At 41.3% G+C, this 27,115-nt stretch overlaps 1 protein-coding gene across 8 annotated transcripts in view; it reads right to left on the reverse strand.

The window, feature by feature from the left end:
- Positions 1–27,115, reverse strand: part of PPIP5K1 (diphosphoinositol pentakisphosphate kinase 1) — a 180,676-nt gene that overhangs the window by 118,569 nt on the left and 34,992 nt on the right. For all 8 annotated transcript variants that reach the window (XM_075858098.1, XM_075858105.1, XM_075858102.1 and 5 more), the window contains 2 exons: positions 22,014–22,099; positions 21,519–21,644 (listed from right to left, as the gene is read on the reverse strand). In XM_075858098.1, the coding sequence (XP_075714213.1) occupies positions 21,519–21,644; positions 22,014–22,099 (212 nt within the window). The remainder of the gene's footprint in view (positions 1–21,518; positions 21,645–22,013; positions 22,100–27,115) is intronic.

A 27,115-nucleotide genomic window follows, 5' to 3' on the forward strand; every position in this document is an offset into this window, starting at 1 on the left:
TATGTATTGATTGCTTGCTTGCTACAAAGTTTGCAAAAGTGACATAATTTGTAACCATTTTTCCTTTGCAGTTTCCCGAGTAGCTGAGTAAGGGGGAGGGGTTAGCTGCTACCAGGTGGTATAAATCAGGCCTCACTACTCTGTAGAGCCTGCTCTGTGGCTTGAATAGCAAGTGGTTTGTATATTAAGTGGAGTTCCAAAAACCGGATTGATTTACTGTGTTGTGTGTGACAAAGTGGGGGGCCATTGTATGTGATATATGTATTGATTGCTTGCTTGCTACAAAGTTTGCAAAAGTGACATAATTTGTAACCATTTTTCCTTTGCAGTTTCCTGAGTAGCTGAGTAAGGGGGAGGGGTTAGCTGCTACCAGGTGGTATAAATCAGGCCTCACTACTCTGTAGAGCCTGCTCTGTGGCTTGAATAGCAAGTGGTTTGTATATTAAGTGGAGTTCCAAAAACCGGATTGATTTACTGTGTTGTGTGTGACAAAGTGGGGGGCCATTGTATGTGATATATGTATTGATTGCTTGCTTGCTACAAAGTTTGCAAAAGTGACATAATTTGTAACCATTTTTCCTTTGCAGTCTCCTGAGTAGCTGAGTAAGGGGGAGGGGTTAGCTGCTACCAGGTGGTATAAATCAGGCCTCACTACTCTGTAGAGCCTGCTCTGTGGCTTGAATAGCAAGTGGTTTGTATATTAAGTGGAGTTCCAAAAACCGGATTGATTTACTGTGCTGTGTGTGACAAAGTGGGGGGCCATTGTATGTGATATATGTATTGATTGCTTGCTTGCTACAAAGTTTGCAAAAGTGACATAATTTGTAACCATTTTTCCTTTGCAGTTTCCTGAGTAGCTGAGTAAGGGGGAGGGGTTAGCTGCTACCAGGTGGTATAAATCAGGCCTCACTACTCTGTAGAGCCTGCTCTGTGGCTTGAATAGCAAGTGGTTTGTATATTAAGTGGAGTTCCAAAAACCGGATTGATTTACTGTGTTGTGTGTGACAAAGTGGGGGGCCATTGTATGTGATATATGTATTGATTGCTTGCTTGCTACAAAGTTTGCAAAAGTGACAATTTGTAACCATTTTTCCTTTGCAGTTTCCTGAGTAGCTGAGTAAGGGGGAGGGGTTAGCTGCTACCAGGTGGTATAAATCAGGCCTCACTACTCTGTAGAGCCTGCTCTGTGGCTTGAATAGCAAGTGGTTTGTATATTAAGTGGAGTTCCAAAAACCGGATTGATTTACTGTGTTGTGTGTGACAAAGTGGGGGGCCATTGTATGTGATATATGTATTGATTGCTTGCTTGCTACAAAGTTTGCAAAAGTGACATAATTTGTAACCATTTTTCCTTTGCAGTTTCCTGAGTAGCTGAGTAAGGGGGAGGGGTTAGCTGCTACCAGGTGCTATAAATCAGGCCTCACTACTCTGTAGAGCCTGCTCTGTGGCTTGAATACCAAGTGGTTTGTATATTAAGTGGAGTTCCAAAAACCGGAGTTCAAAAGAGGAGTTAAAGCCCAAGTAAGTGCTCTTCTACTTCTTTATCTTTTTGATTAACACCTGTTCGCTGTTTTTTTTTGTAACTGGGATAATGGACAGCAAGATTGGAGGTTTTCTTCAGTGCACAGTTTGCCATATGTATGCACGTCTGGAGCCGGAGTTCCAGGGTGAATATCTCTGTGGCAGATGTGAGCATATTGTTCACCTGGAAGCTCGTATTAGAGATCTGGAGGAGCAGAATGCAACACTGAGGAGGATAGACAATTTTGAACGGAGCTTGCTGCTCACAGAGCATGCAGTTAGTGGGTTACAACTGGAGGGTGAAGACATGGGTGAGCAGGATCAGGTAAGTAGCTGGGTTAATGTAGTTAGGGGCAGTAGAAAGGGGTCAAAGACAAGGAAGGCCGATCCGGTTTCTGACATTCCAGGCAAAATTGCCAAATTGGGTGATGATGCAAGGGTGTCAGTCTCAGAAATGGCAGCCCTAGTAGATACTGATCTCCCTAACAGCCGGGAGAACAGCCCAGCTAGTAGTCGGCGGGATGGTAATGCAGGTAAGCCAAGACAATTGATAGTCGTACGGGATTCTATAATCAGGAAGACGGATAGAATTATTTGTCGCCAAGACCACCTCAACCGAATGGTTTGCTGTCTCCCTGGTGCCAGGGTTCGGCATGTGGTGGAACGGGTGGACAAATTGCTGGGAGGGGCTGGTGATGATCCAGCTGTCGTGGTCCATGTCGGTACCAACGACAGAATAAATGGTAGGTGGAGGAGCCTTAAGAATAATTTTAAAGAACTAGGCTACAAGCTGAAGGGAAGGACCTCCAAGGTTGTATTCTCAGGAATACTGCCTGTGCCATGCGCATCACAGGAAAGACAGCGGGAGCTTAGGGAGTTAAATGCATGGCTGAAGTCTTGGTGTAGAGGAGAAGGATTTGGGTTCCTAGAGCACTGGGCTGACTTTTCATTGGGGTACAAACTGTATTCTGCAGATTTGCACCTAAATGGAAGGGGGTCCGCTGTGCTGGGGGAGAGAATTCTAGCTGGGGTGGCGGAGTATTTAAACTAGGGCTGAGGAGGGAGGTCAATGTAGAAAAAAAAGGGGTAGCCAGGTTAGAGAGGGGTCAGACTATATTGGTGGGGGGAGAAACAGAATGTGGGGAGAGGACTAGACAACAAGATAAGGAGATCCTTTCGTTACAAAACATCAGTGTAAATAAAAAGGACCGATTAATGTCAAATCACATTTCTGATAATAAAAGTGAAAAACTGACAGGCAAGTTAAAGTGTATGTTCACAAATGCCAGAAGTCTAGCAAGCAAAATGGGGGAGCTGGAGGCCTTGATACTGGAAGAAAATATAGATATAGTTGGTGTTGCTGAAACATGGCTGGACTCTTCACATGACTGGGCTGTAAATCTACAGGGTTTTACACTTTTTCGTAAAGACAGGACAAATAGGAAAGGTGGTGGTGTATGTCTGTATGTGAGAAGTGATATGAAGGCGAGTGTGAAAGAGACAATAGTGGGTGAAGACTGTGAGGAGGTTGAAACCTTGTGGGTGGAACTAGAAAGGGAGGTAAACACTGAAAAAATTACTTTTGGTGTAATCTATAGACCCCCAATATAACTGAGGAGATGGAAGGTCAGATATATAAACAGATGGAGCGGGCTGCACAGGCGGGTACTGTAGTGATAATGGGAGATTTTAATTTCCGGGATATTAATTGGTGTCATGGTTCGGCTTCAACTGCAAAGGGGAGACATTTCCTCAACCTGTTGCAGGAAAATTTTATGGGCCAGTTTGTGGAAGACCCGACTAGAGGTGAAGCTCTGTTGGATCTGGTCATTTCTAATAATGCAGATCTTGTTGGGAATGTCAATGTTCGTGAAAACCTCGGTAACAGTGATCACAATATAGTTACATTTTACCTATACTGTAAAAAACAAACGCAGGCTGGGAGGGCAAAAACATTTAATTTTAAGAAAGCCAATTTCCCCAGGATGAGGGCTGCAATTCAGGATATAGACTGGGAAGAACTAATGTCAAATAATGGAACAAATGATAAATGGGAGATTTTCAAATCTAATTTGAGTTATTATAGTGCAAAATGTATTCCTACAGGTAATAAGTATAAACGACTCAAATTAAACCCCACATGGCTTACACCTTCTGTGAAAGGGGCAATACATGACAAAAAAAGGGCATTTAAAAAATACAAATCTGAGGGTACAGCTGTAGCCTTTGTAAAATATAAAGAGCTTAATAAAATCTGTAAAAATGTAATAAAATTAGCAAAAATACAAAATGAAAGGCAGGTGGCCAAGGATAGTAAAACAAATCCTAAAAAATTCTTCAAGCATATAAATGCAAAAAAGCCAAGGTCTGAACATGTAGGACCCCTAGATAATGGTAATGGGGAGTTGATCACAGGGGATCAAGAGAAGGCAGAGTTACTAAATGGGTTCTTTAGCTCTGTATATACAACAGAAGAAAGAGCAGCTGATGTAGCCGGTGCCAGTGCTGTTAATATATCAGTTGATATACTGAATTGGATGAATGTAGAGATGGTCCAAGCTAAATTAAATAAAATAAATGTGCACAAGGCTCCGGGACCAGATGGGTTACACCCTAGAATTCTTAAAGAGCTTAGTTCAGTTATTTCTGTCCCCCTTTTCATAATATTCAGAGAATCTCTAGTGACTGGTATAGTGCCAAGGGACTGGCGCAGGGCAAATGTGGTGCCTATTTTCAAAAAGGGCTCTAGGTCTTCCCCGGGTAATTATAGACCAGTAAGCTTAACATCCATCGTGGGGAAAATGTTTGAGGGGCTATTGAGGGACTATATACAGGATTATGTGACAATAAATAGCATTATAAGTGACAGCCAGCACGGTTTTACTAAGGACAGAAGTTGTCAAACTAACCTAATCTGTTTTTATGAAGAGGTGAGCAGAAGTCTAGACAGAGGGGCCGCTTTGGATTTAGTGTTTTTGGACTTTGCAAAGGCATTTGACACTGTCCCCCATAGACGCCTAATGGGTAAATTAAGGACTATAGGTTTAGAAAATATAGTTTGTAATTGGATTGAGAATTGGCTCAAGGACCGTATCCAGAGAGTTGTGGTCAATGATTCCTTCTCTGAATGGTCACCGGTTATAAGTGGTGTACCCCAGGGTTCAGTGCTGGGACCACTATTATTCAACTTATTTATTAATGATATAGAGGAAGGGATTAATAGCACTATTTCTATTTTTGCAGATGACACCAAGCTATGTAATATAGTTCAGACTATGGAAGATGTTCATGAATTACAGGCAGATTTAAACAAACTAAGTGTTTGGGCGTCCACTTGGCAAATGAAGTTTAATGTAGATAAATGTAAAGTTATGCATCTGGGTACCAACAACCTGCATGCATCATATGTCCTAGGGGGCGCTACACTGGCGGATTCACTTGTCGAGAAGGATCTGGGTGTACTTGTAAATCATAAACTCAATAACAGCATGCAGTGTCAATCAGCTGCTTCAAAGGCCAGCAGGATATTGTCGTGTATTAAAAGAGGCATGGACTCGCGGGACAGGGATGTAATAATGCCACTTTACAAAGCATTAGTGAGGCCTCATCTAGAATATGCAGTTCAGTTCTGGGCTCCAGTTCATAGAAAGGATGCCCTGGAGTTGGAAAAAATACAAAGAAGAGCAACGAAGCTAATAAGGGGCATGGAGAATTTAAGTTATGAGGAAAGATTGAAAGAATTAAACCTATTTAGCCTTGAAAAAAGACGACTAAGGGGGGACATGATTAACTTATATAAATATATTAATGGCACATACAAAAAATATGGTGATATCCTGTTCCTTGTAAAACCCGCTCAAAAAACAAGGGGGCACTCCCTCCGTCTGGAGAAAAAAAGGTTTAAGCTGCAGAGGCGACAAGGCTTCTTTACAGTAAGAACGGTGAATTTATGGAATAGCCTACCGCAGGAGCTGGTCACAGCAGGGACAGTAGATGGCTTTAAAAAAGGGTTATATAATTTCCTAGAACAAAAAAATATTAGCTCCTATGTGTAGAAATTTTTCCTTCCCTTTTCCCTTCCCTTGGTTGAACTTGATGGACATGTGTCTTTTTTCAGCCGTACTAACTATGTAACTATGTAACTATGTAAGAACACACTTGATTTTTCTACTGCATGGTCTCTGAATTACTATACAAAGGAAAGAGAAAGAAGAGAACTGGCCTCCGATTGTGATAACGTAATGGCTCCAAATGATGTTTAAAAAATGAGTTTATTATAGTCACAAACAGCCATAAAATACAAGCATATAGATAAAATCAAGGTAGACGCCAAAGTCTAACATGTGGCCCAGCCCGTCTACCCTGATTTTATCTAAATACTTTTATTTAATGGCCGTTTGTGACTATAATAAACTCATTTTTTAAACATCATTTGGAGCCGTTACGTTATCACACCATCAATAGAAAAAGAAAGAAGTTATGGCTCTCAGAATGTGGCAACACAAATTTTATTTTCAACAATTAGGTTTTTTCTTTTCTGTTAAAGTAATAAAACATAAAAAACTATATACATATGGTATCACTCTGATTGTATTGACCTGCAGAATAAAGTTAACATGCCTTTTTTGCCGCACTGCGAACGCCGTAAAAACGAAACCGAAAAACAATGGGAAGAGTCACAGTTTTTTCCCCATTCCACCCCCTGGAAAATTCAGTCCATGGTCATGTGATGGACAAAGGTGCACGGAGCATTAAAAGATACAGCTCTGATCCATCAGTAGAACACGGACAGAATTGTATCCACTGGAAGTAAACAATGAATGTTCCCACTGAATAACAACAAGCAGAGATCTTGAAGACCGTGAGAGATTAACACAGAAAGTATATTTTGAAAATTTTATAACTTTTAGTTATACAAAAAATGAACATTAGTTTGCTGAACGAGATAAACCCTTTAACCCCTTCCCGACATTTGTTGTATGGATACGTCATGGAAAGCTAGTGCTTCGCACATTTTGCCGTATCCATACCACAAATGGTGGACACCGGATCAGAAGCTGAGTCGGTGCCACCATCCCCGAGTGTCGGCTGTATGTTATAGCCGACACCCTGGGGTAATGGCAGGGACCGAAGTTTGCTCTGATCCCCGCCATTAACCCTTTAAATGCAGCAGTCAATAGTGATCGCTGCATTTAAGGGGTTTGCAGCTCATCGGCACCTCAGCAAAGAAATTTCCTGGGGTGTCGGTGGCCGCAAAGGCAACCGGAGGCCTAACACTAGCCTGGCAAGATGGCGCCGGTTTAGAAGCTGAGCCGGCGTCATCAACAGTGGATGTCAGCTGTACGTTACAGCTGACATCCACCTGTAACGGCAGGAACCGGAGCTAGCTCCGATTCCTGCCATTAACCCCTTAGATACAGCGATCAGAAGCGATAGCTGCATCTTAGAGGTTGATAGCAGATCGGCATGCAATCAGGGCTGCCGACTGCTGCTATGGCAACAGCAGGCCTAACAATGGCCTCCTACGCTGCCATTAAAGAAGCCGATTAGGCCCTGCCCGGAGGCGAAGCCTAATCGGCTTGCTGTCAGTGCCTGACTGACAGATCTAACATATTGCACTACGTAGGTAGTGAAATGTATTGGAATAAAAATCTAACAGTTGTACCTTCAAGTCCCCTAGTGGGACTAAAGAAAAGTGTGAAAAAAAAGAGAAAAAAAGTTGTAAAAATATAATAAAAGTATCAAGTAATAAAATAAAACACAATCGCCCTTTTTCCCTTATTAAATCTTTTATTATTAAAAAACATAAATAAACCACACATATATAGTATCGCCGAGTCCGTAACTGCCTAAACGATAAAAATATTATGTCATTGATTCCATGCGGTGGACGGCGTAAAAAAAACCCGTAAAAAACAATGGCAGAATTTCTGTTTTTTGGTCACTTTGCCCTACAAAAATTGGAATAAAAAGTGATCAAAAAGTTTTATATATCTAAAAATGGTACCTATAAAAACTATAGCTCGTCTCGCAAAAAACAAGCCCTCATACAGCTCCGTTGACGAAAAAATTTAAAAGTTATGGTTCTCACAACATGGCGACAGAACAAATACATTCTTTTTACAAAAGTAATTTTATTGTGCAAAAAGTTGTAAAACATAAAAAAGTGCTATAAATTAAGTATCGCCGGAATCATACTGACCCGCAGAATAACGTTAACATGTAGATTATAACGCATGAACGCTGTATAAAAAAACCAAAAAAACTATGCCAGAATTGCTGTTTTTTGGTCACCTTGCCTCCCAAAAAATAGGATAGTAATCACAAAGTCATATGTACCCCAAAATGGTACCAATAATAACTACAGCTCGTTCCACAAAAAAACCAAACAGTCCTCATACCACTGCGTCTATGAAAAAATAAAATTAGTTAAGGCTCCAATAAGTGAGGAAATAAAAAATATGCAGTTGTGCAGGCCCGAGGGGAACAATTTTTCTATTTCAAGAGGCGATTTATCAAGGCCATAAAATTAGGGACAAATATAACGGTGGTTTCTCTTGGCTCAAATACCCACAATATCTCTCTCAGACCGGAGCAGGCAAAACTAAATTGGGTATGATCCAACAAATACCCTAAATAACATATAAAGTACAGTGAAGTTTACTGCTCAGATGGCACTGGTAACAGTCCAATATCATTCAGTATGGACACTCTCTCCCAGAAAAATGCAGTGGACAATCCGCAATCCAATGAGGGTGTGGATGGTAATTCTTATCCTTGTAGTTCCACCGAGCTCCTTATATTCTCTCTCCACATTCAAAGAACTCCTGGTAGGAAAAGGATCTTATGCCTCTAATAGATGGAAAAAGGAAGACACATAGTGCAACACCCTCTGAAAAAAGATTGCTCCACGCCAAGTTTAATCCATACTCACAGAAGTAACAAGAAATAAAAGCATCAAGGTAAGTAAAAATCTTAAAAATTTCTAGGCATCTGCCCCAGAGGAAGCCGGAAGGGCGAAACCCAGGGTCGGGCGAGAGTGTTTGGCGTGCCGCCTAGAAATTTTAAAGATTTTTACTTACCTTGATGCTTTTATTTCTTGTTACTTCTGTGAGTATGGATTAAACTTGGCGAGGAGCAATCTTTTTTCAGAGGGTGTTGCACTATGTGTCTTCCTTTTTCCATCTATTAGAGACATAAGATCCTTTTCCTACCAAGAGTTCTTTGAATGTGGAGAGAGACGATAAGGAGCTCAGTGGAACTACAAGGATAAGAATTACCATCCACACCCTCATTGGATTGCGGATTGTCCACTGCATTTTTCTGGGAGAGAGTGTCCATACTGAATGATATTGGATTGTTACCAGTGCCGTCTGAGCGGTAAACTTAACTGTACTTTACAGAAAATTAGGGAACCAGGAAGGGGAGGGCCCAAACATATCTGCTGGAAGCGAGGGTGCCCGCATTATACCAGGACAACACTTCCCAGCAAACCTCCATAAACTGCAAAGGTGCGGAGTGTGGACCAAAAGGGGGATAAGAAAGGACATTTATCAGTGCGACACCAGCCTGTGCAGAAAGGATTGCTTCACAGCATTAGGCCGGATTCACACGAGCGTGTGCGTTTTGCGCGCGCAAAAAACGTGGCGTTTTGCACGCGCAAAAGGTACATAACACCTCCGTGTGTCAGCAGCATATGATGTGTGGCTGCGTGATTTTCGCGCAGTCACCGTCATTATGACACTCTGTTTGGATGTTTGTAAACAGAAAAGCTTGTGGTGCTTTTCTGTTTTCATTCATAGATTTTACTGCTGTTGTGCGAATCACGCGCGTCACACGGAAGTGCTTCCGTGTGCTGCGCGTGATTTTCACGCACCCATTGACTTCAATGGGTGCGTGATGCGCTAAAAAAAGGCACAAATATAGGACATGTCGTGAGTTTTACGTAGCGGACACGCGCTGAATGAAAATCACGGACTGTCTGAACGGCCCCATAGACTAACATAGGTCCGTGCGAGGCACGTGAAAATTACGCTCGTTGCACGGACGTATTATAAGCACCATCCGCAGCGCAATCATTTATGGGAAAGACCTGTGGGGTGAAAATGCTCACTACACCCCTTAATAAATGCCTTGAGGGGTCACTTCTCAGGGGTTTCTTTTATTATTTCACATCAGAGCCCTGCAATTGTGAACCAATACTTTGTAAATCACCAAGTTAGGCCTCAACTTCGCATGGTACTCTTTCACACCTGAGCCTGGTCGAATGTCTAGGCAAAAGATTAGGGCCACAGGTAGGGTGATTCTAAAACCGGGAAACACAGCATAATAATTACAGAGCCGTCTTGTTATGATGGCACAAGCTGGGTACCGCATATTGGCATATCTATAGAAAAATTCCCATTTTCACTCTGCAATATCGAGTGCACACTAATTTCTGCAAAACACCTGCGGAGTTAACATGCTCACTACAGCCCTAGGTGAATACCTTGTGGAGTGTAGTTTCCAAAATGGGGTCACTTCTGGGGGGTTTTCCATATTTTGGTCCAACAGGGGCTTTGCAAATGCAACAAAGCAACCAGAAACCAATCCAGCAAAATCAGCACTCCAAAAGCCAAATGGCGCTCCTTCCCTTTTGAGCCATGCCGTGTGCCCAAACAGCAGTTTATTACCACATATGGGGTATTGCCGTACTCCAGAGAAGTTGCTTTACAAATGTTGGTTCCTTTTTTTTCCTTTTTTTGTAGAGAAAATGAAAAATTTTGAGCTAAAGCTACGTCTTATTAAAGAAAAAGGATTGTTTTTATTTTCACTGCCCAATTCTAATAAAATCTATTAAACACCTGTGAGGTCAAAATGCTCACTATACCCCTAGATAATTTCCTCAAGGGGTGTAGTTTCCAAAATGGGGTCACTTGTGGGGGGATTCCACTGTTTTGTCCCCTCAGGGGCTTTGCAATAGCGACATGGCTTCCGCAAAACATTCCTGCTAAATTTGAGCTCCAAAAGCTAAATGGCGCTCCTTCCCTTCTAAGCTCTGCCGTGTGTCCAAACAGGCATTTATGACCACATGTGGGGTATTGTTTTACTCGGGAGAAATTGCTTTACAAATGTTGCAGTGCTTTTTCCCCTTTAGTCCTTGTAGAAATGATAAAAAATTAGCTAAACCTACATTTTCTTTGAAAAAAATTTAGATTTTAATTTTCACAGCCTATTTTCAATCATTTCTGCAATAAACATGTGGGGTCAAAATGCTCACTATACCCCTAGATAATTTCCTTGAGGTGTGTAGTTTCCCAAATGGGGTAACTTTTGGGGGATTTCCACTGTTTTGACACCGCAAGAGCCCTTCAAACCTGACATGGTGCCTAAAATATATTCTAATAAAAAGAAGGCTCCAAAATCCTTTAGGTGCTCCATTGATTCTGAGACCTGTACTTCAGTTGATAAGCACACTAGGGCCACATGTGGGGTATTTCTAAAAACTGCAGAACCTGGGCAATAAATATTGAGTTGCGTTTCTCTGGTAAAACTTTCTGTGTTCCAAAAAAAATGGATTAAAAATGAATTTCTGCAAAAAAAAAATTATATTTGCAAATTTCACCTCTACATTGCTTTAATTCCTGTAAAATGTCTAAAGGGTTAAAAGAAACTTTCTAAATGCTGTATTGAAACTTTGAGGGGTGATCTTTTTAACCCCTTCCCTCTTTAGCCACTTTTAACCTTCCTGACAGAGCCTCATTTTTCAAATCTGACATGTGTCACTTTATGTGGTAATAACTCCGGAATGCTTTCACCTTTCCAAGCGATTCTGAGATTGTTTTCACTTGCACTTTAACCCCTTAAGGACGCAGCCTAGTTTGGGCCTTAAGGCTCAGAGCCCATTTTTCAAATCTGACATATTTCACTTTATGTGGTAATAACGTCGGAATGCTTAAACCTATCCAAGCGATTCCGAGATTGTTTTCTCGTGACACTTTGGGCTTCATGTTCGTGGTAAAATTTGGTCGATATATTCAGTCTTTATTTGAGAAAAATTGCAAAATTTAGAGAAAATTTTGAAAAAATAGCATTTTTCAGAATTTAAATGCATCTGCTTGAAAAACAGACGTTTATACCACCCAAAATAGTTACTAGTTCACATTTCCCATATGTCTACTTTAGATTGGCATCGTTTTTTGAACATTATTTTATTTTTCTTGGACGTTACAAGGCTTAGAACATAAACAGCAATTTCTCATATTTTTAAGAAAATTTCAAAAGCCTTTTTTTTAAGGTACCTGTTCAGTTCTGAAGTGGCTTTGAGGGGCCTATGTATTAGAAACCCCCATAAAGCACCACATTTTAAAAACTAGACCCCTCAAAGTATTCAAAACAGCATTTAGAAAGTTTTTTAACCCTTCAGGCATTTCACAGGAATTAAAGCACAGTGGAGGTGAAATTTGCAAATTTCGTTTTTCTTTCTGAATTTCAATTTTATTCTATTTTTTTTCTGTAACAAAGAAGGTTTTACCAGAGAAACACTACTAAATATGTATTGTCCAGATTCTTCAGTTTTTAGAAATGTCCCACATGTGGCTCTAGTGCGCTCGTGGACTAAAACACAAGCCCCAGAAGCAAAGAAGCACCTAGTGCATTTTGGTGGTGCTTTTTTATTAGCATATATTTTAGGCAGCATGCCAGGTTTGGAGAGGTGTTGAGGTGCCAAAACAGTAGGAATCCCCCAAAACTGACCCCATTTTGGAAACTGCACCCCTCAAGGAATTAATTTATGGTTATTGTTACAATTTTGACCCCGTAGTTTTTTCACAGCGCGTATTTGAATTGGGCTGTGAAATTAAAAGAATGACAATTTTTCCAATAAGATGTCATTTTTGATCAGAATTTCTTATTTTCACAGGGAACAAAATGCCCCATTTTGTTGCCAAATTTGTCCTGAGTGCGGCAATACCCTATTTGTGGCCATAAACTGCCGTTTGGGCCCATGGGAGGTATTAGAAGGAAAGGAGCGCTATGTGTTCTTTGGAGCCCAGATTTTGCTGGATTGGTTTTCGGGTGCCATGTCGCATTTGCAGAGCCCCAAAGGTATCAAAGCAATGGAAACCCACCAGAAGTGACCCCATTTTGGAAACTACACCCCTCAAGGAATTCATTTATGGGTGTTGTGACCATTTAGACTCCACAGTTTTTTCACAGAATTTATTTGAATTGGGCTGTGAATTCAAAAAAATGTAATTTTTTCCAATAAGAGGTAGTTTTGGCTCAAAATTTCTTATTTTCACAAGGAATAAAATACCGCATTTTGTTGCCCAATTTGTCCTGAGTGTGGCAATACCCTATTTGTGGTGATAAACTGCCGTTTGGGCCCATGGGAGGGCTCAGAAGGAAAGGACCACCATGTGGCCTACTGGAAATTTTCTGGTGCTAAGTCGTGTGTGCAGAAGCCCCTGAGGTATCAGTACAGTTGAAACCCCCGAGAAGTGACCCCATTTTAAAAACGACACCCCTTAAGGAATTCATCTAGAGGTGTAGTGAGCATTTTGACCCCACAGGTATTGTGTAAAAGATAATGCGCAGCAGATGGTGCAGAGTGAGATTTGCAATTTTCTATATATATGCCATGTCAGTGTCCGATATATTGTGCCCAGCATGTGCCACCGGAGACATACACCCCATAAACTGTAATGTGGGCTCTCCCGGGTACGGCAATACCCTACATGTGGCTGTTATCAGCTGCCTGGGCACACAGCAGGGCTCAGAGGGGAAAGATGAGGAGGGGTAAGCTGTGCGAAGTGGATCAGAGCGAGTAAAACTGGGGTAAATTAAAAATAAAGGGATGGATGATAAATTTTAAAACACTCTTTCATACAGAGCTCTGGTTTTTCGGGACATGTGCCACATTGATATATTGTGTCCTTCCTTATCCCCCTCTTATAGCAGACTCTGCACCTCTTTTGACTTTTTCCCTTCTTGCCAGTTTGGGGAACTTCTCCTAAAAAGTGTTGCCCTGGTACGATGCCTGTGGCCCCGCTTCCAGAAGTACTGTAAGGCTTCAGGACTTGATCTGACAAGTCCACCCCTCCCATGTACCTATTGTAGTCCAGGATGCAGTCTGGTTTGGGGGTCTCTGTACTGGTACCTCGTACAGGTACATGGGTACTGGTGTGGCATCTCCCTGGTCTTGTACTTGACACACAATATGTTGCTGCTAGATTGTGCCCTGCTCTCACCCCTTCTGAGTGTTTGCCCAAGCAGAGTCTTAGGGAGGCCTCTCAGATTTATTCTAGCAGTGCCGCATGCCGCAGGACTTCTGGAAGCGAGGCAGTTGAAGAGTGGGACGCTGGTATAACAATTATCCAGGTAGAGGTGGTAACCCTGGTCCAGCAGTGGGTGCACCAAATCCCACACAATTTTTGTATTAACTCCCAGTAAGGGGGGGCATTCTGGGGGCTGAGTACTGGTGTCCTTCCCTTTATATATCCTAAATTTGTAGGTATACCCTGATGCACTCTCGCACAGCTCATACATCTTCACGCCATACCTTGCCCTCTTACCCGGCAGGTACTCGCGGAATTGAAGCCTCCCTTTCAAATGTACCAGGGATTCATCTATAGAAATACACTTCTCGGGGGTGAATGCAGGGAAAACCGGGCACTGAAATGGTCTAATAGGGGTCTCCGTTTATACAAACGGTCAAAACTGGGGTCATCTCGGGGTGGGCGCGGCTCATTATGAGTATAATGTAAGAAGCGAAGTATTGCCTCATTTTTATTTTATTTTTTAGTTTCCAGCTCAGTTCTGAAGTTGCTTTGAGGGGCCCATATATTAGACACCCTTATCAAACACCCCATTTCAGAAACTAGACCCCTCAAAGTATTCACAACAGCATTTAAAAAGTTTATTAACCCTTTAGGTGTTTCACAGGAATTTAGAGCAAAGTAGAGGTGACATTTAATTAATTTAATTTATTAGGCACCATGTCCGGTTTGAAGAGGTCTTGTGGTGCTAAAACAGTGGAAACCCCCCAAAAGTGACCCCTTTTTGGAAACTAGAGACCTTGAGGAATCCATTGTAGTTTTCTTGGGGTGCATGCGACTTTTTGATCAGTTTTTATTCTAATTTTAGGTGGAGTGGGGACTAAAAAAACAGCAATTTTACTATTGTTTTTTATTCAATTTTTTTTACAGCGTTCACCGTGCGCTATAAATGACATATTCACTTTATTCTGCGGGGCGATACGATTACGGCGATACCAGATGTTTATACTTTTATTTTATGTCTTATGGCGTTTGCACAATAAAATACATTTTGTAAAATATCATTTACTTTTTGTGTTACCTTATTCTAAGAGCCATAACGTTTTTATTTTTCCATCAGGAAAGTCGTGCGAGGACTTATTTTTTGCGTAACGAACTGTAGTTTCCATCAGTACCATTTTTAGGGACATGCGACTTTTTGATCTCTTTTTATTCCATTTTTTGGGAGGTGAAGTGACCAAACAATTGTGATTGTGGTACGGTTTATTATTATTTTCTCTTACGGCGTTCACCGCGCGGGATAAATAACGACATCGTTTTGTAGTTCAGGACGTTACGGACGCGGCGATACCAATTATGTATAGTTTATTTGTTTATTTATATATTTTTATTAATAATAAAGAACTGATAAGGGAAAAAGGGGGACTTTTACTTTTATTACTTTTAAATCTTTTATTTTCTTATTTTTACACAACTTTTTTTTACTTTTTTACACTTTTTTTACTTTGTCCCACTAGGGGACATGAGGGCAGGAGGCTCTGATCGCTATTCTAATACACTGCACTACATACGTAGTGCAGTGTATTAGAGCTGTCAGCTGTTCGCTGACAGCAAGCATAGTGGGTCCTGACTTTGTCGGGACCCACTAGGCTTCCGTCGATGGCGTAGCCAGAGTCCATTGTTAGGACTCTGGTTGCCATAGTAGCCATCACGGCCCGCTATCGTGTAGCAGGCCGGCGATGGCAGCTTAACCCCTAAGAAGCCGCGATCGCTATTGAACGCGGCTTCTAAGGGGTTAATCGGCGGGGACCACCGCCATCGGTCCCTGCACACTAAGCTGTGATAGCCTGCTGTCGGAAACAGCAGGTATCACAGCTCAAGCACGCGCCGGGATTAAATGGCGCCGTGTTTACTCAGGTCAGTAATAGTACTGACCTGAGCGCGAACGTTCTACTTAGCAGGACGTACTATTACTGACCTGAGCGCGAAGGGGTTAAGTTACTGGCAAAATTTGCTCGATATGTTCAGTATTTAATATTCTAGTATCATGTATCACTTAAAGAACTTTACATTTGTGTTTTTATGTACACATGATACAACATTGTTATACATAATTTGGAAGCAATATTTCACATGTATGAACACAGGTTATTGGCCAATTATTTAATATTTTTTTAAATTCTGACTGATCTGTATGTATTTAAAGGCTATGTACAACTTTGTAAGCAATTTTTTAAACTAAATTAATGTGTTTACTGTTTTTAAGCAACTTTCAGTCGGGCCGTCAGTTCAGTTGAAATGACAGAATCGACTGGGACAGAACAATACAGCTTCTATGTATACAGGATACATAGATGCTGTATCTTAAAAAGTAAAAATAAGTTATGAACATAGATGTGATAATTTACAGGTGGATCCTGCGTGTTAGAGACACGCAGGACCCGCTGTAACTGAACACGTCAAGTCCACGGGACTGATGGATTCAGTGAATAGCGCTAAATACAGGTGCTCTGTAGAGAAAACAGAGCAGCTGTATCTTAAAAAGTAAAATTAGTTTTTAATAAAATGTATCTACAAAGTTTATTAACACATACTAATACACATTTTTATTTTTTTTAAAACACTTTCAAACATTTACATAGCCTTTAAAGAGTATTTCCTCCTAGAACAAATTTATACATGGAAGTAGCAATTCTGCAGGATATTAATGTATACTGGCGTAATATGTCCCATTTCATGCCATAAAATGTCTCATAGGACTTAGCATCATCAATTGGATATGAATTACAACAATCAAGATGAGGGGAAAGTTAAGTATCAGTAAAGTTTCTAGAGAAATTAGTTGTCTGGCACAGTATGCACAGTGCCGGGTTTAGTTGAAGGGAATTCCCTGATGCAGTTATAGGGACTGTGCACATCACGCTGTCACTCATCGTTCTTACCAAAGTCTATAGGGGAACTACAGCCCAACGCCGTGATGTTACCATCTACTAGAACAATAGGTTGAAAGAACATAAAGCATTAAGAAAGGCCTCACAGGTAATATCTGGACATGACTAGTTTCACTAGCTGTACAGAGACACAGTGAAAACTCATATCATAGGAAAACTATTAAACGTACAGTGACAGAATGAAAAAGATACATACATTAACTAGTAAGATGGAAGAAGAACAAAAGAAGAGTAACAAAAGAAAGGTTTGCATACATAAACACTTGTTAGGTTAGCAATCTTCCAGTTCTGGAAAAATGATGCAAAGTAAGAATGCTATCCAGAATAGAAGTTTTTTTTTTTTATTAATTAACAAAATACAAAATTAATGAACAGTAGAGAAATCTAAATCAAATCAATATTTGGTGTCACCACCCTTTGCCTTCAAAACAGCATCAATTCTTCTAGGTACACTTACACACAGTCTTTGAAGAAACTCGGCAGGGAGGTTGTGCCGAACATCTTGGGAGTACGAACCACAGATCTTCTGTGGGTGTAGACTTCCTTAAATCTGTCTGTCTCTTTATATAATCCCAGACAGACTCGATGATGTTGAGATCAGGGCTCTGTGGGGGCCATATCAATCACTTCCAGGGCTCCATGTTCTTCTTTAAGCTAAAAATTATTCTTAATGACCTTGGCTGAATGTTTGGTGTTGTTCTCCTGCTGCAGAATAAATTTGGAGCCAATCAGATGCCTCCCTGATGGTACTGCCTGATGGATAAGGATCTGCCTGTATTTATCAGCATTGAGGACACCATTAATCCTGACCAAATCACCAACTCCATTTGCTAAAATGCAGCTCCAGACTTGCAAGGAACCTCCACCATGCAACACTGTTCTCTGCAGACACTCATTATTGTACCACTCCACAGTACCTTCGGCGAACAAACTGCATTGTGTAACAGCCAAATATTTTACATTTTGACTCATCAGTCCAGAGCACCTGGTGCCATTTTTCTGTACCCCAGTTCCTATGTTTTCGTGCATAGTGGAGTCGCTTGGCCTTGTTTCCACATTGAAGGTATGGCTTTCTGGCCGCAATATTTCCCTTAAGAACCACTTCTGGCCATACTTCTCGGAACAGTAGATGAGTATACCTGGGTCCCACTGGTTTCTGCCAGTTCTGAACTGATGCCAGTGCTGGACATCTTCCGATTTCAAAGGGAAGTAAGCATGATGTGTCTTCGTTTTGCTGCACTAAGTTTCCTTGGCGGACCACTGTGTCTACGGTCCTCAATGTTGCCCATTTCTTTGTGCTTCTTCAAATGAGCTTGAACAGCACCTCTTGAAACCCCAGTCTGCTTTGAAATCTTTGCCTGCTGATGCAGTATAACTACCTTGGGTCTTGTTGCTGTGCTCAGTCTTGCCATGGTGGACCTGTGATATGAAACGGTCTTCCACTACCTCACATTTATAGCAGAGTTTGGCTGTTCCTTACATAGTTTTAAACCTCCGACACATCTGTTTCTGTTACAGTTAATGACTGTGTTTCAACCTACATATGAAAATGATGATCATTATCACCTGTTTGGTATAATTGGTTAATCATACACCTGACAATAATCCTACAAAATCCATGACTTTGTTCAAATGTACCTAGAAGAATTGTTGCGGTTTTCAAGGCAAAGGGTGGTCTCACCAAACATTGATTTGATTTAGCTTTCTCTTCTGTTTATTCACTTTGTGTTTTGTTAGTTCTTAAAAAAAACTATTAACACTTTTATTTTTTAAAGCATTCTTACTTTGCATTATTTTTCCACAACTGCCTCAAACTTTTGCACAGTACTGTATATGTAACTTAAATAACATGGATTTTCTTGTAGAGAGTCTGCAGACTTTTTTCACTGTACACAGATATTATGACCAGTGTTTATAAAGTCAGTTGTCGTCAGGTTTTGTTAATCATCTATCAATTTAGTGCATTTCCCCAGTGTCCGGAGTAAATGTGTGTGCACATGCTTGGTTAAAAGGGTTTTATTGCAAACAACATTTATCACCTATCCACTGAATTGGTGATAAAAGCTTGATTGCTGGAGGCTCCACCACTGGGAGCCCCACTAATCACTAGTATGGGGTCCCAGGTATCCCGTTACTCATAACCAGCACATCAGCAGTAAGAGGGAATTATATGGAGTATCAGTCAAGCATGCACTTTCTCTTCAAACGTCTATGGGACAAACTGGAAAGAGCGGAGTGAGACCCTAATCCCTAATCTAAGTTTGGGTAATCCAGGTGATTTATTTTTTTCTTTCAAGCATCAAATGACATAAATGCAAGTGAGAAAAGTGACGTTTTTGTTCAATTAGACTTTTTGATGCTAAAGGTTGCTATTCTTACATGCATTTGTGCCATGTAATGCTTGAAATAAGATATCACCTGAACCTGTGAAGCCTTGATCCTCTTATCTTTCTTAACAAAGTGAAACAGATGAGTGGCAGAAACAATGCATACATTGTGTAAATGCGGACTAAAGAGTTTGTATCTTTGACCAACATTACATAATGCCATACTTAAGAAAATGAGAGGGAATGGAATAAAGTAACGGAAAAATGATTTAAAGAAGTATTGTGCTTTTAAAAATGGTGGATTAGTATATGTTATATTTATAGTAATGACACTTTCTAATATATACCATATTTTCGGGACTATAGGACATACCTGATGATAATGGATGAAATATCTGTATTACTAATGCCACAATGACATGGTGACAGTAGGTGGTGGGAAGGGACATCACACATGGGCCTTGATGGCATCAAAATACAAACTGTGCATGAACATCATGTCATGTGACCTCTACTCTTATAATTGTGTTCTTATAAATGGGCACATTATAGAATGTCCACAAATAGTTAGTACGTTGATGCTACCATGGAAACCCCAGAGAAAGCAGTAATGTAAACAAAATTGACATCACTACTATAGTTAAAGGGAGACTGACAAGAGATTTTACTCTACCAAATGTCTGACACCGCTAGGTAGTTATGGGGTAACAGATTAGGAACATACCAATGTTAAAGAGGCTCTGTCACCAGATTCTCAAATCCCTATCGCCTATTGCATGTGATCGGCGCTGCAATGTAGATAACAGCAAAGTTTTATTTTTTTTTGAAAAACGCTAATTTTTGGCCAAGTTATGAGCAATTTTATATATATGCAAATGAGCTTTGAAATGGACAACTGGGCGTGTTTTTTTTCGTATGTCCAACTGGGCGTGTATTGTGTTTTTAACTGGGCGTGTTTACTTGTTTTACTAACTGGGCGTTGTGAATAGAAGTGCATGATGCTGACGAATCAGTGACCAATCAGCATCATACACTCCTCTCCATTCATTTACACAGCACATAGTGTTCTTACTAGAACGATGTGCAGCCACATACACAAGTGTCCTGATAATGAATATACATGACCTCCAGCCTGGACGTCATGTGTATTCAGAATCCTGACACTTCTGAATCTTTTTTGTGAGATTATAGCAAGCCATGCGTAATCTCGCAAGATTACGAGGTAAATGAGATTTCGTTTCCCTTGCTGGAAATCTCACAGAAAAGATTCAGAAGTGTCAGGATTCTGAATACACGACGTCCAGGCTGGATGATCATGTGTATTCATTATCAGGACACTTGATTAACGTTAATGCCTGTGTATGTGGCTGCACATCGTTCTAGTAAGAACGTGATGCTGCTGTGTAAATGAATGGAGAGGAGTGCATGATGCTGATTGGTCACTGATTCGTCAGCATCATACACTTCTATTCACAACGCCCAGTTAGTAAAACAAGTAAACACGCCCAGTTAAAAACACAATACACGCCCAGTTGGACATAACGAAAAAAAACACGCCCAGTTGTCCATTCATTTGCATATATATAAAATAGCTCATAACTTGGCCAAAAATGAACGTTTTTCAAAAAAAACAAAAACTTTACTGTTCTCTACATTGCAGCGCCGATCACATGCGATAGGAGATAGGGATTTGATAATCTGGTGACAGAGCCTCTTTAAAGATGTTACTGCTTGCATCAGTGCAAAAAAAAATATTTTGCTGCGCGAATGACGGCCGTACCAGGAAGTGCCCGACATCTAGCGCTCCAACCACATCCCTCCACTGTGCAGTTGATGGCTTTGGTCGTCTTCATCATCATATAAGCAGAGCCGTCAATCAACTGCATAGGGGAGGGGTTGGAGTGTTAGATGCAGGACACTTCATGGTTCGGTAGACACTCGTGCGCAGAATAAAACTTGTTATAAATTTTTTTACACTGATGCAAGAAGTAACATCTTCAACACAGTTATGTCCCTAATCCAGTACCCTATAGCCATTTGATAGTGTCAAATCTCCTGACAGATTCCCTTTAAGGAATCATGAAAAGCAGACAAAAGCAATGTAAGGTATATATGACACTGTCATTATTTTCAGTTTAAAGTGTATCCCAGGAGTGAAATGAATGGCCTATCCAAAGTATAGGCCATTAATGTTTGATCAGTGGGGAAATGTGTCCCGGGACCTCCACCATTCATCAGAACTAAGGGTCTGCGGCATTCTGATGAGTGGCAGGGGATGAACTCCGACCACTCACACATTGATGGCCTATCCTAAATATAGGCCATTAAAATGTTTCACTATGAGAAAACTCCTTTAAAATCTATTCAGCAGCATTTTTCAAATTGAAATTTCCCTCTAAGAAATAGATTAAATACTATCAGAAAAAAGGCAGAAGGTAAAGAAAAAAAAAGAAGGAACATACCTTGCCCTCCAGGGTACATACACCGAAATGCCCGTCCTAGCTCTTCCGCTTGCACTCGTCCAGCTGGAGTAAGTTCACCACCCCATTTCAAAACTAGCAGCAGAGAAGGGGAATCTTTGCGGGCTTCTGTGTAGAAAAATCAGAGATTCTTCACAACCTTTTCAGTCACGCAGCAGATCCAAACAATTTCTTACCTACAAAATCCTATCAGTTATTATATTTTTTAGTGATTACAAATTATGAAGCACTGCACAGAGGATGTACTAAACGGTGTCCATAAATGTCTGGAGAACCACAGGTTCATAGACACTCATATTAAGAAAATTAAGCAGCATGTTTTTCTACATTGGAAGGAGTCCATAAAACCTAGAGATTACACAAGCAAACACAGGAACAAATAGGAAAAAGAAGAAAACAAAGATTAAACAATTAACAAAAAACTCAGATAATATCATACTATGATAAGCAAGAAAAATAACGCCTTCACTGTCTTACCTTCTTCCTCACTGGATGGCTTTGGATGCCCATGGGGCAAATATGTCAGCTGAACCTTCCTATTAATGCCAGAGAAATGTCCATACCTAGAAAATAAAAATGAAATAAAGGGCATCCTACAAAAAAATAATATAGCTCATATAAGAAGCATTTATTATGGATCCTTGATATTTAAAACCATGTCCTATTTGAAACCAAGTCCTACTATAAAGCGTGGGTGGGATGACTCGCTTCAATTATAGATGATAACTACTATTACACTGCAAGATTTTAGACTGTTGAGGTGTTGCTGTAATAAAAACAAGTCCGCCATCAGAAATTTTTGGAGCCCAAAAATACATAGTATTACGGCCCCCAGCCCATCCCCACAAAACCAGTTCCTTCTTGCACCCACTAAAGACCCGAAGCAGCTAGAAGGAATGCTCATGTGAGATCTGTGTGCCTGCTGCTGGCACGTACACAATGCAGTTAAGAGTACATAGCAGCTCCTGTGCATGTGGGAAAGCAAAAGATCTCTTCTTCTGCATCATGCTGCAATGATGAGTGAGGTGGGCTTGATTCCTTCCCTATGTTGTGTTGGGTTATGTTAGACAGTGGGCGAGTCCAGGCCCATATCAGGGCCATTACTGCTGATGCAATAAATAAAGTTACTTTGGCCCATGCAGCTTCACTTATGTGAAATAAACGGGCCCCACATCTGGAAACTGCAGCATAATAAGGTCCGTATATTTCCCATAAATTAAACTACATGGGCACCAATTACTATGAAGTAAAATGTGACTTCTGGCGACAGGCTCCAAATTTGATGCGGAGGCCAGACCTCTGACGGCAGGTACCAGGTATACTGCAATGATGGCAGCCGTGAGTTTAAAAAAAAACCACAGTTTTCTAGTACACTGCAACAACTCAAACCTTGAGTAAAAAAAACCACAATCACCTTACTAAAAATAAAAGAAGAAAAAAAGAATAATATTAGAAACAAAATAGAGTTCTGTGTCCTGTATAAAAACATCAGTCCTCTGTCATTTTCAGGGTTGGATCATGTACCGATGAGCTTCATCAGTGAGGACTGCTAAGTGTATCAATGCGAACTGCTCCTCTTTAACCCCTTCATGCCTCAAATATGTAGATTCACGTCCTAGCCGCATACGCCCCATGCAGACAGGGCGTGAATCTAGTCCAGTGTTTGTGCCTGCATAGCGCTAAGGAGCGCGCTCTGATACCAGCACTTTTAGCGTCTCCGGCACCCCAGCAACCTGCTCGTTGATAGCCAAAACAATTGGTTCGGCTTCTCAACATTTAATCACCATGATTAACGAATCATGGTAATTTCTGAAAAGTTTGTTTGTAAAACAAACTTTTCACGCTTGTCCTCTCCTCTCAGCCTCCTTCACTCTGTCACAGGTGTTTCAGAGAATATATATATATATACACACACACACACACACACACACACACACACACGCACGCACACACACACACACACACGCACACACACACACACACACATATAGAAAGTATATACTTTGGCTTCCCCGTGCCACTTAGTATTAGAGTAGGAGGCAGGAATTGTAGGTTAGTTAGCTAAAAAAAATGGCCACGTTTTCTAAAGTAGTTCAAAAGTTATGACTATGTAAAAGAATGTATACCAAAAGTTTACATTTAGGACTGGTCATTGAGGCATCGATGACCCTTGGTCCTGAAAGCATTAGGCCCCCTGCACACAGCCATAGCGGTAATCCCGGTCCGTGATTACGGCTACGGCCAGCCGCGGACATCTGTCTGTATTTGCGGGCCGTGCTCCCATTCTGAAGTATGGGAGCACGGTCCGTAAAAAAAAAAAAATAGGTCAGACGGAACCCACGAACGGAGCCCTGACGCACATGTGAACGAAGCCTAACAAATAAAAAATGGCTAATAAGTAAACATGCTGTGATGTAAAATGTATTTACTTAGGTACTGGATGTAAATGTTGTGCATCATAAAAAGAAGAAACAATATTACATAGTAGTTTTCTGTTCAATTCTGCCCAGTGTCCGTTATAATGAGACTCCTACGAATGTGCAACTGAACAAAAATATTTCCCATTAAGGAGTGTTATGCGCAGTGGCGTAACTACCACCGTAGCAGCAGTAGCGGCTGCTACGGGGCCCGCGGCATGAGGGGGCCCGTGTCGCCCGCCGGCACGGGCCCCCACCATGGCCGGAGGCTCCGCTAGCTGCCGCTATGGCTGCTACAGCGCGACGCCACTGATCACTACGGCAGAGCAGGGAGGTATCTCCCCACTCTGCCAGTAAACAAAAGACATGTATCCCCTATCCACAGGACAGGGGATACATGTGTGATCGCTGGCATTGATAGGGAGAACGGGGAACTAAAAGTCCCCTGAAGTTCTCCATCACAAACCTCGGACTTCCGGGGTCGGTCGGCAGCTCCGTAGAAATGAATGGAGCGCCGGTCGCGCTTCTGTGCATGCGTGACCAGCGCTCCTTTCATTTTTATTGAGCTGCGCAGACGCCGGAAGTCAGAGGTTAGTCATGGAGAACTTGGGGGACTTTCGGTCCCCTGTTCTCCCTATCGCTGCCTGCGATCACACATGTATCCCCTATACTGTGGATAGGGGATGCATGTCTTTTGTAGGACACCCTGTAGGTCGCATTTTTTTGGGGGGTTGGGGACGCTGAGTGAGAGTAATCCAATAATGGAGAATCAACAGGGAAATCAAATTCCCCCTTCTTCTTCTCTGTGTCTGTTGTGCCTTAGAAATATAAAGACTGCTGTAAACACAGCCTCAGAGGGCATATTTCCCGTCGCTGTCATCCACAGGCTGTACTAAAGATCCACGTTCTACGAATACATAATAGAGCACCCCTAGAAGTCGACTGGCTTATACCAGGGACATACACAGGTTTTTTCTCACGGTTTCATGCGGGAACATAAGAGAAATAATTGGGATACAATAAATTGCATTCTGAATTAGAGAAATGCTCCTCCAGAAACATTGCTTCTAGAGGAGTATACAGATGCTGTATGGCGTTCCCTACCGGGGGGGCTGTATGGCGTTCTCTACAGGGGGGACTGTATGGCGTTATCTACAGGGGGGGCTGTATGGCGTTCCCTACAGGGGGGGCTGTATGGCGTTCTCTACAGAGGGGGCTGTATGGCACCATCTACACGAGGGGGCTCTATGGCGCTATCTACAGGGGGGGCTGTATGGCGATATCTACAGGGGGGCTGTATGGCGCTATCTACAGGGGGGGCTCTATGGCCTTATCTACAGAGGGGCTGTAAAAAAGGCACTATCTACAAGGGGGGGTGTGTGACACCCACGGGGGGGGGGGGCCCCAGTCAAAAGTTTGCTATGGGGCCCAGTCTTTCCTAGTTACGCCCCTGGTTATGCGCAAACATTATGATTAAAATAGCTGACAACCAAGCCGCCAGATAGATGTATGTAGATGTACAAAATGTCTATGAATTACTTTTACAATGATTTCACCAATGGAGAAAAAAAAAGCCAAGCTTCATAACGGTAAACAAAACCATAACACCATCTATCACTGAAAACAATGATTAATACAAAATATATTAGACGTTGAAAATGTTTTAATATATAGTGCTAAACGTACACAGCACATGCACTAATACAGACAAAGGTAAAATTCAGTCCATATAGTCAGTAAAAACATACTGTAGTGACAGCAATACAAGGCTGTCAATACTCGTTTACTCCTCCTTATAATGGTATTCAAAATCATGCTTCACATCCAATAATTTCTATATGTAGAGGCGCCTATTGTCTTCTGGGGGGCCCTTCATTGGGACCTCCCTAGAAGATCCTCGGCAATAACCTAGTTTGCTCCCTCGTTCTGTTCAATTCTTAAAGAGAAAATGTAAGATCCCAATTTTGCAGCTACTGGGAAAGCAAAACGTGACAAAACACTAATACAATCAATGACTCATGTAAATACAATTAAGAAAATCTTTTACAATTACCATTTTATTGACAGTTTTTGGCAACAAACTTGGTGCATGTGACGTGTGCCAAATAACTAAAATGGCACATGGATGTATATGAACTTTGCACAAATACTGCCCTTCAGAAAAACCTTCTAAATGTACAATTGGTCTGACCACATCCCAAAATTAACAGTCACAAGGATAACAGACAAATTTTGTGGCCAGATGCCTTATAAATACGGAGCACATGCATGCATGCGCCATTTTCGAATTTTGTGTTCAAGTTTGCGTCGGTGACATTTTTTCATTTTTACAAAACGTGTCTTAAATCCTTACAAGAATTATGAATATAATTATTTTTTTTTTAAATGAATCATTATTTACAACTCACCTGGTGAGTTTTATTCATTGAAAATATAGGTAACAGTTCTGCCATATCAGTAATGGCAAATCCACCTGTTATTTGGAACTTATTTATCAGCATCAGCAACTATTGCATTCTACACAAATTTTTTCAGCAGAAGCTTTGGCCAATAAAAGGGGATTTTTTTGAGTACTAAATATTATCTTGTCCAGTGCATTGGGGGACACAGAACGTGGATAAATGCTGTTGCCACTAGGAGGTAGTGTTGGCCCCTCCTATAGACATTTAGACTGTACATAAGCAGTAGGAGAAGCAGAACGCAAAGAAGTGAAGAATAAATATCAGAACTAAAAAGAAGAAAAGCGTTCATCAGACAACCATATCAATGGTAGATACAAATAGGTGGGCCCTGTGTCCTCCAGCAGACTGGAGGAGGAAATGATTTGACAGTAATACTCAAAAAAAATCTGCTTTTCTCTTTCGTCTCATTGGGGGACAACTGCCATGGGACATCCTAAAGCAGTCCCCAGGGGAGGGAAAATAAGAATAAAAAAAGACGTTATCATCTACTTCACAGATGCTTGCAAAACTTTGCAACCAAGGGAAGCATCCGCTGGAGCAATAGTATGCACCCTGTAGTACTTGGTATATATGTGCAGAGAAGACCAGGTAGTCGCCCCGCACACTTGAAGAGCGGAAGCCCGATGTCGCCGAGGAGGCAGGGACCGCTCGAATGGAATTGCCCATAACTTGAAACGAGGGTTCGTCCCCTTACCCAATA

This window comes from Rhinoderma darwinii, chromosome 3 (assembly GCF_050947455.1).
Source record: "Rhinoderma darwinii isolate aRhiDar2 chromosome 3, aRhiDar2.hap1, whole genome shotgun sequence".
Lineage (NCBI taxonomy): Eukaryota > Metazoa > Chordata > Amphibia > Anura > Rhinodermatidae > Rhinoderma > Rhinoderma darwinii.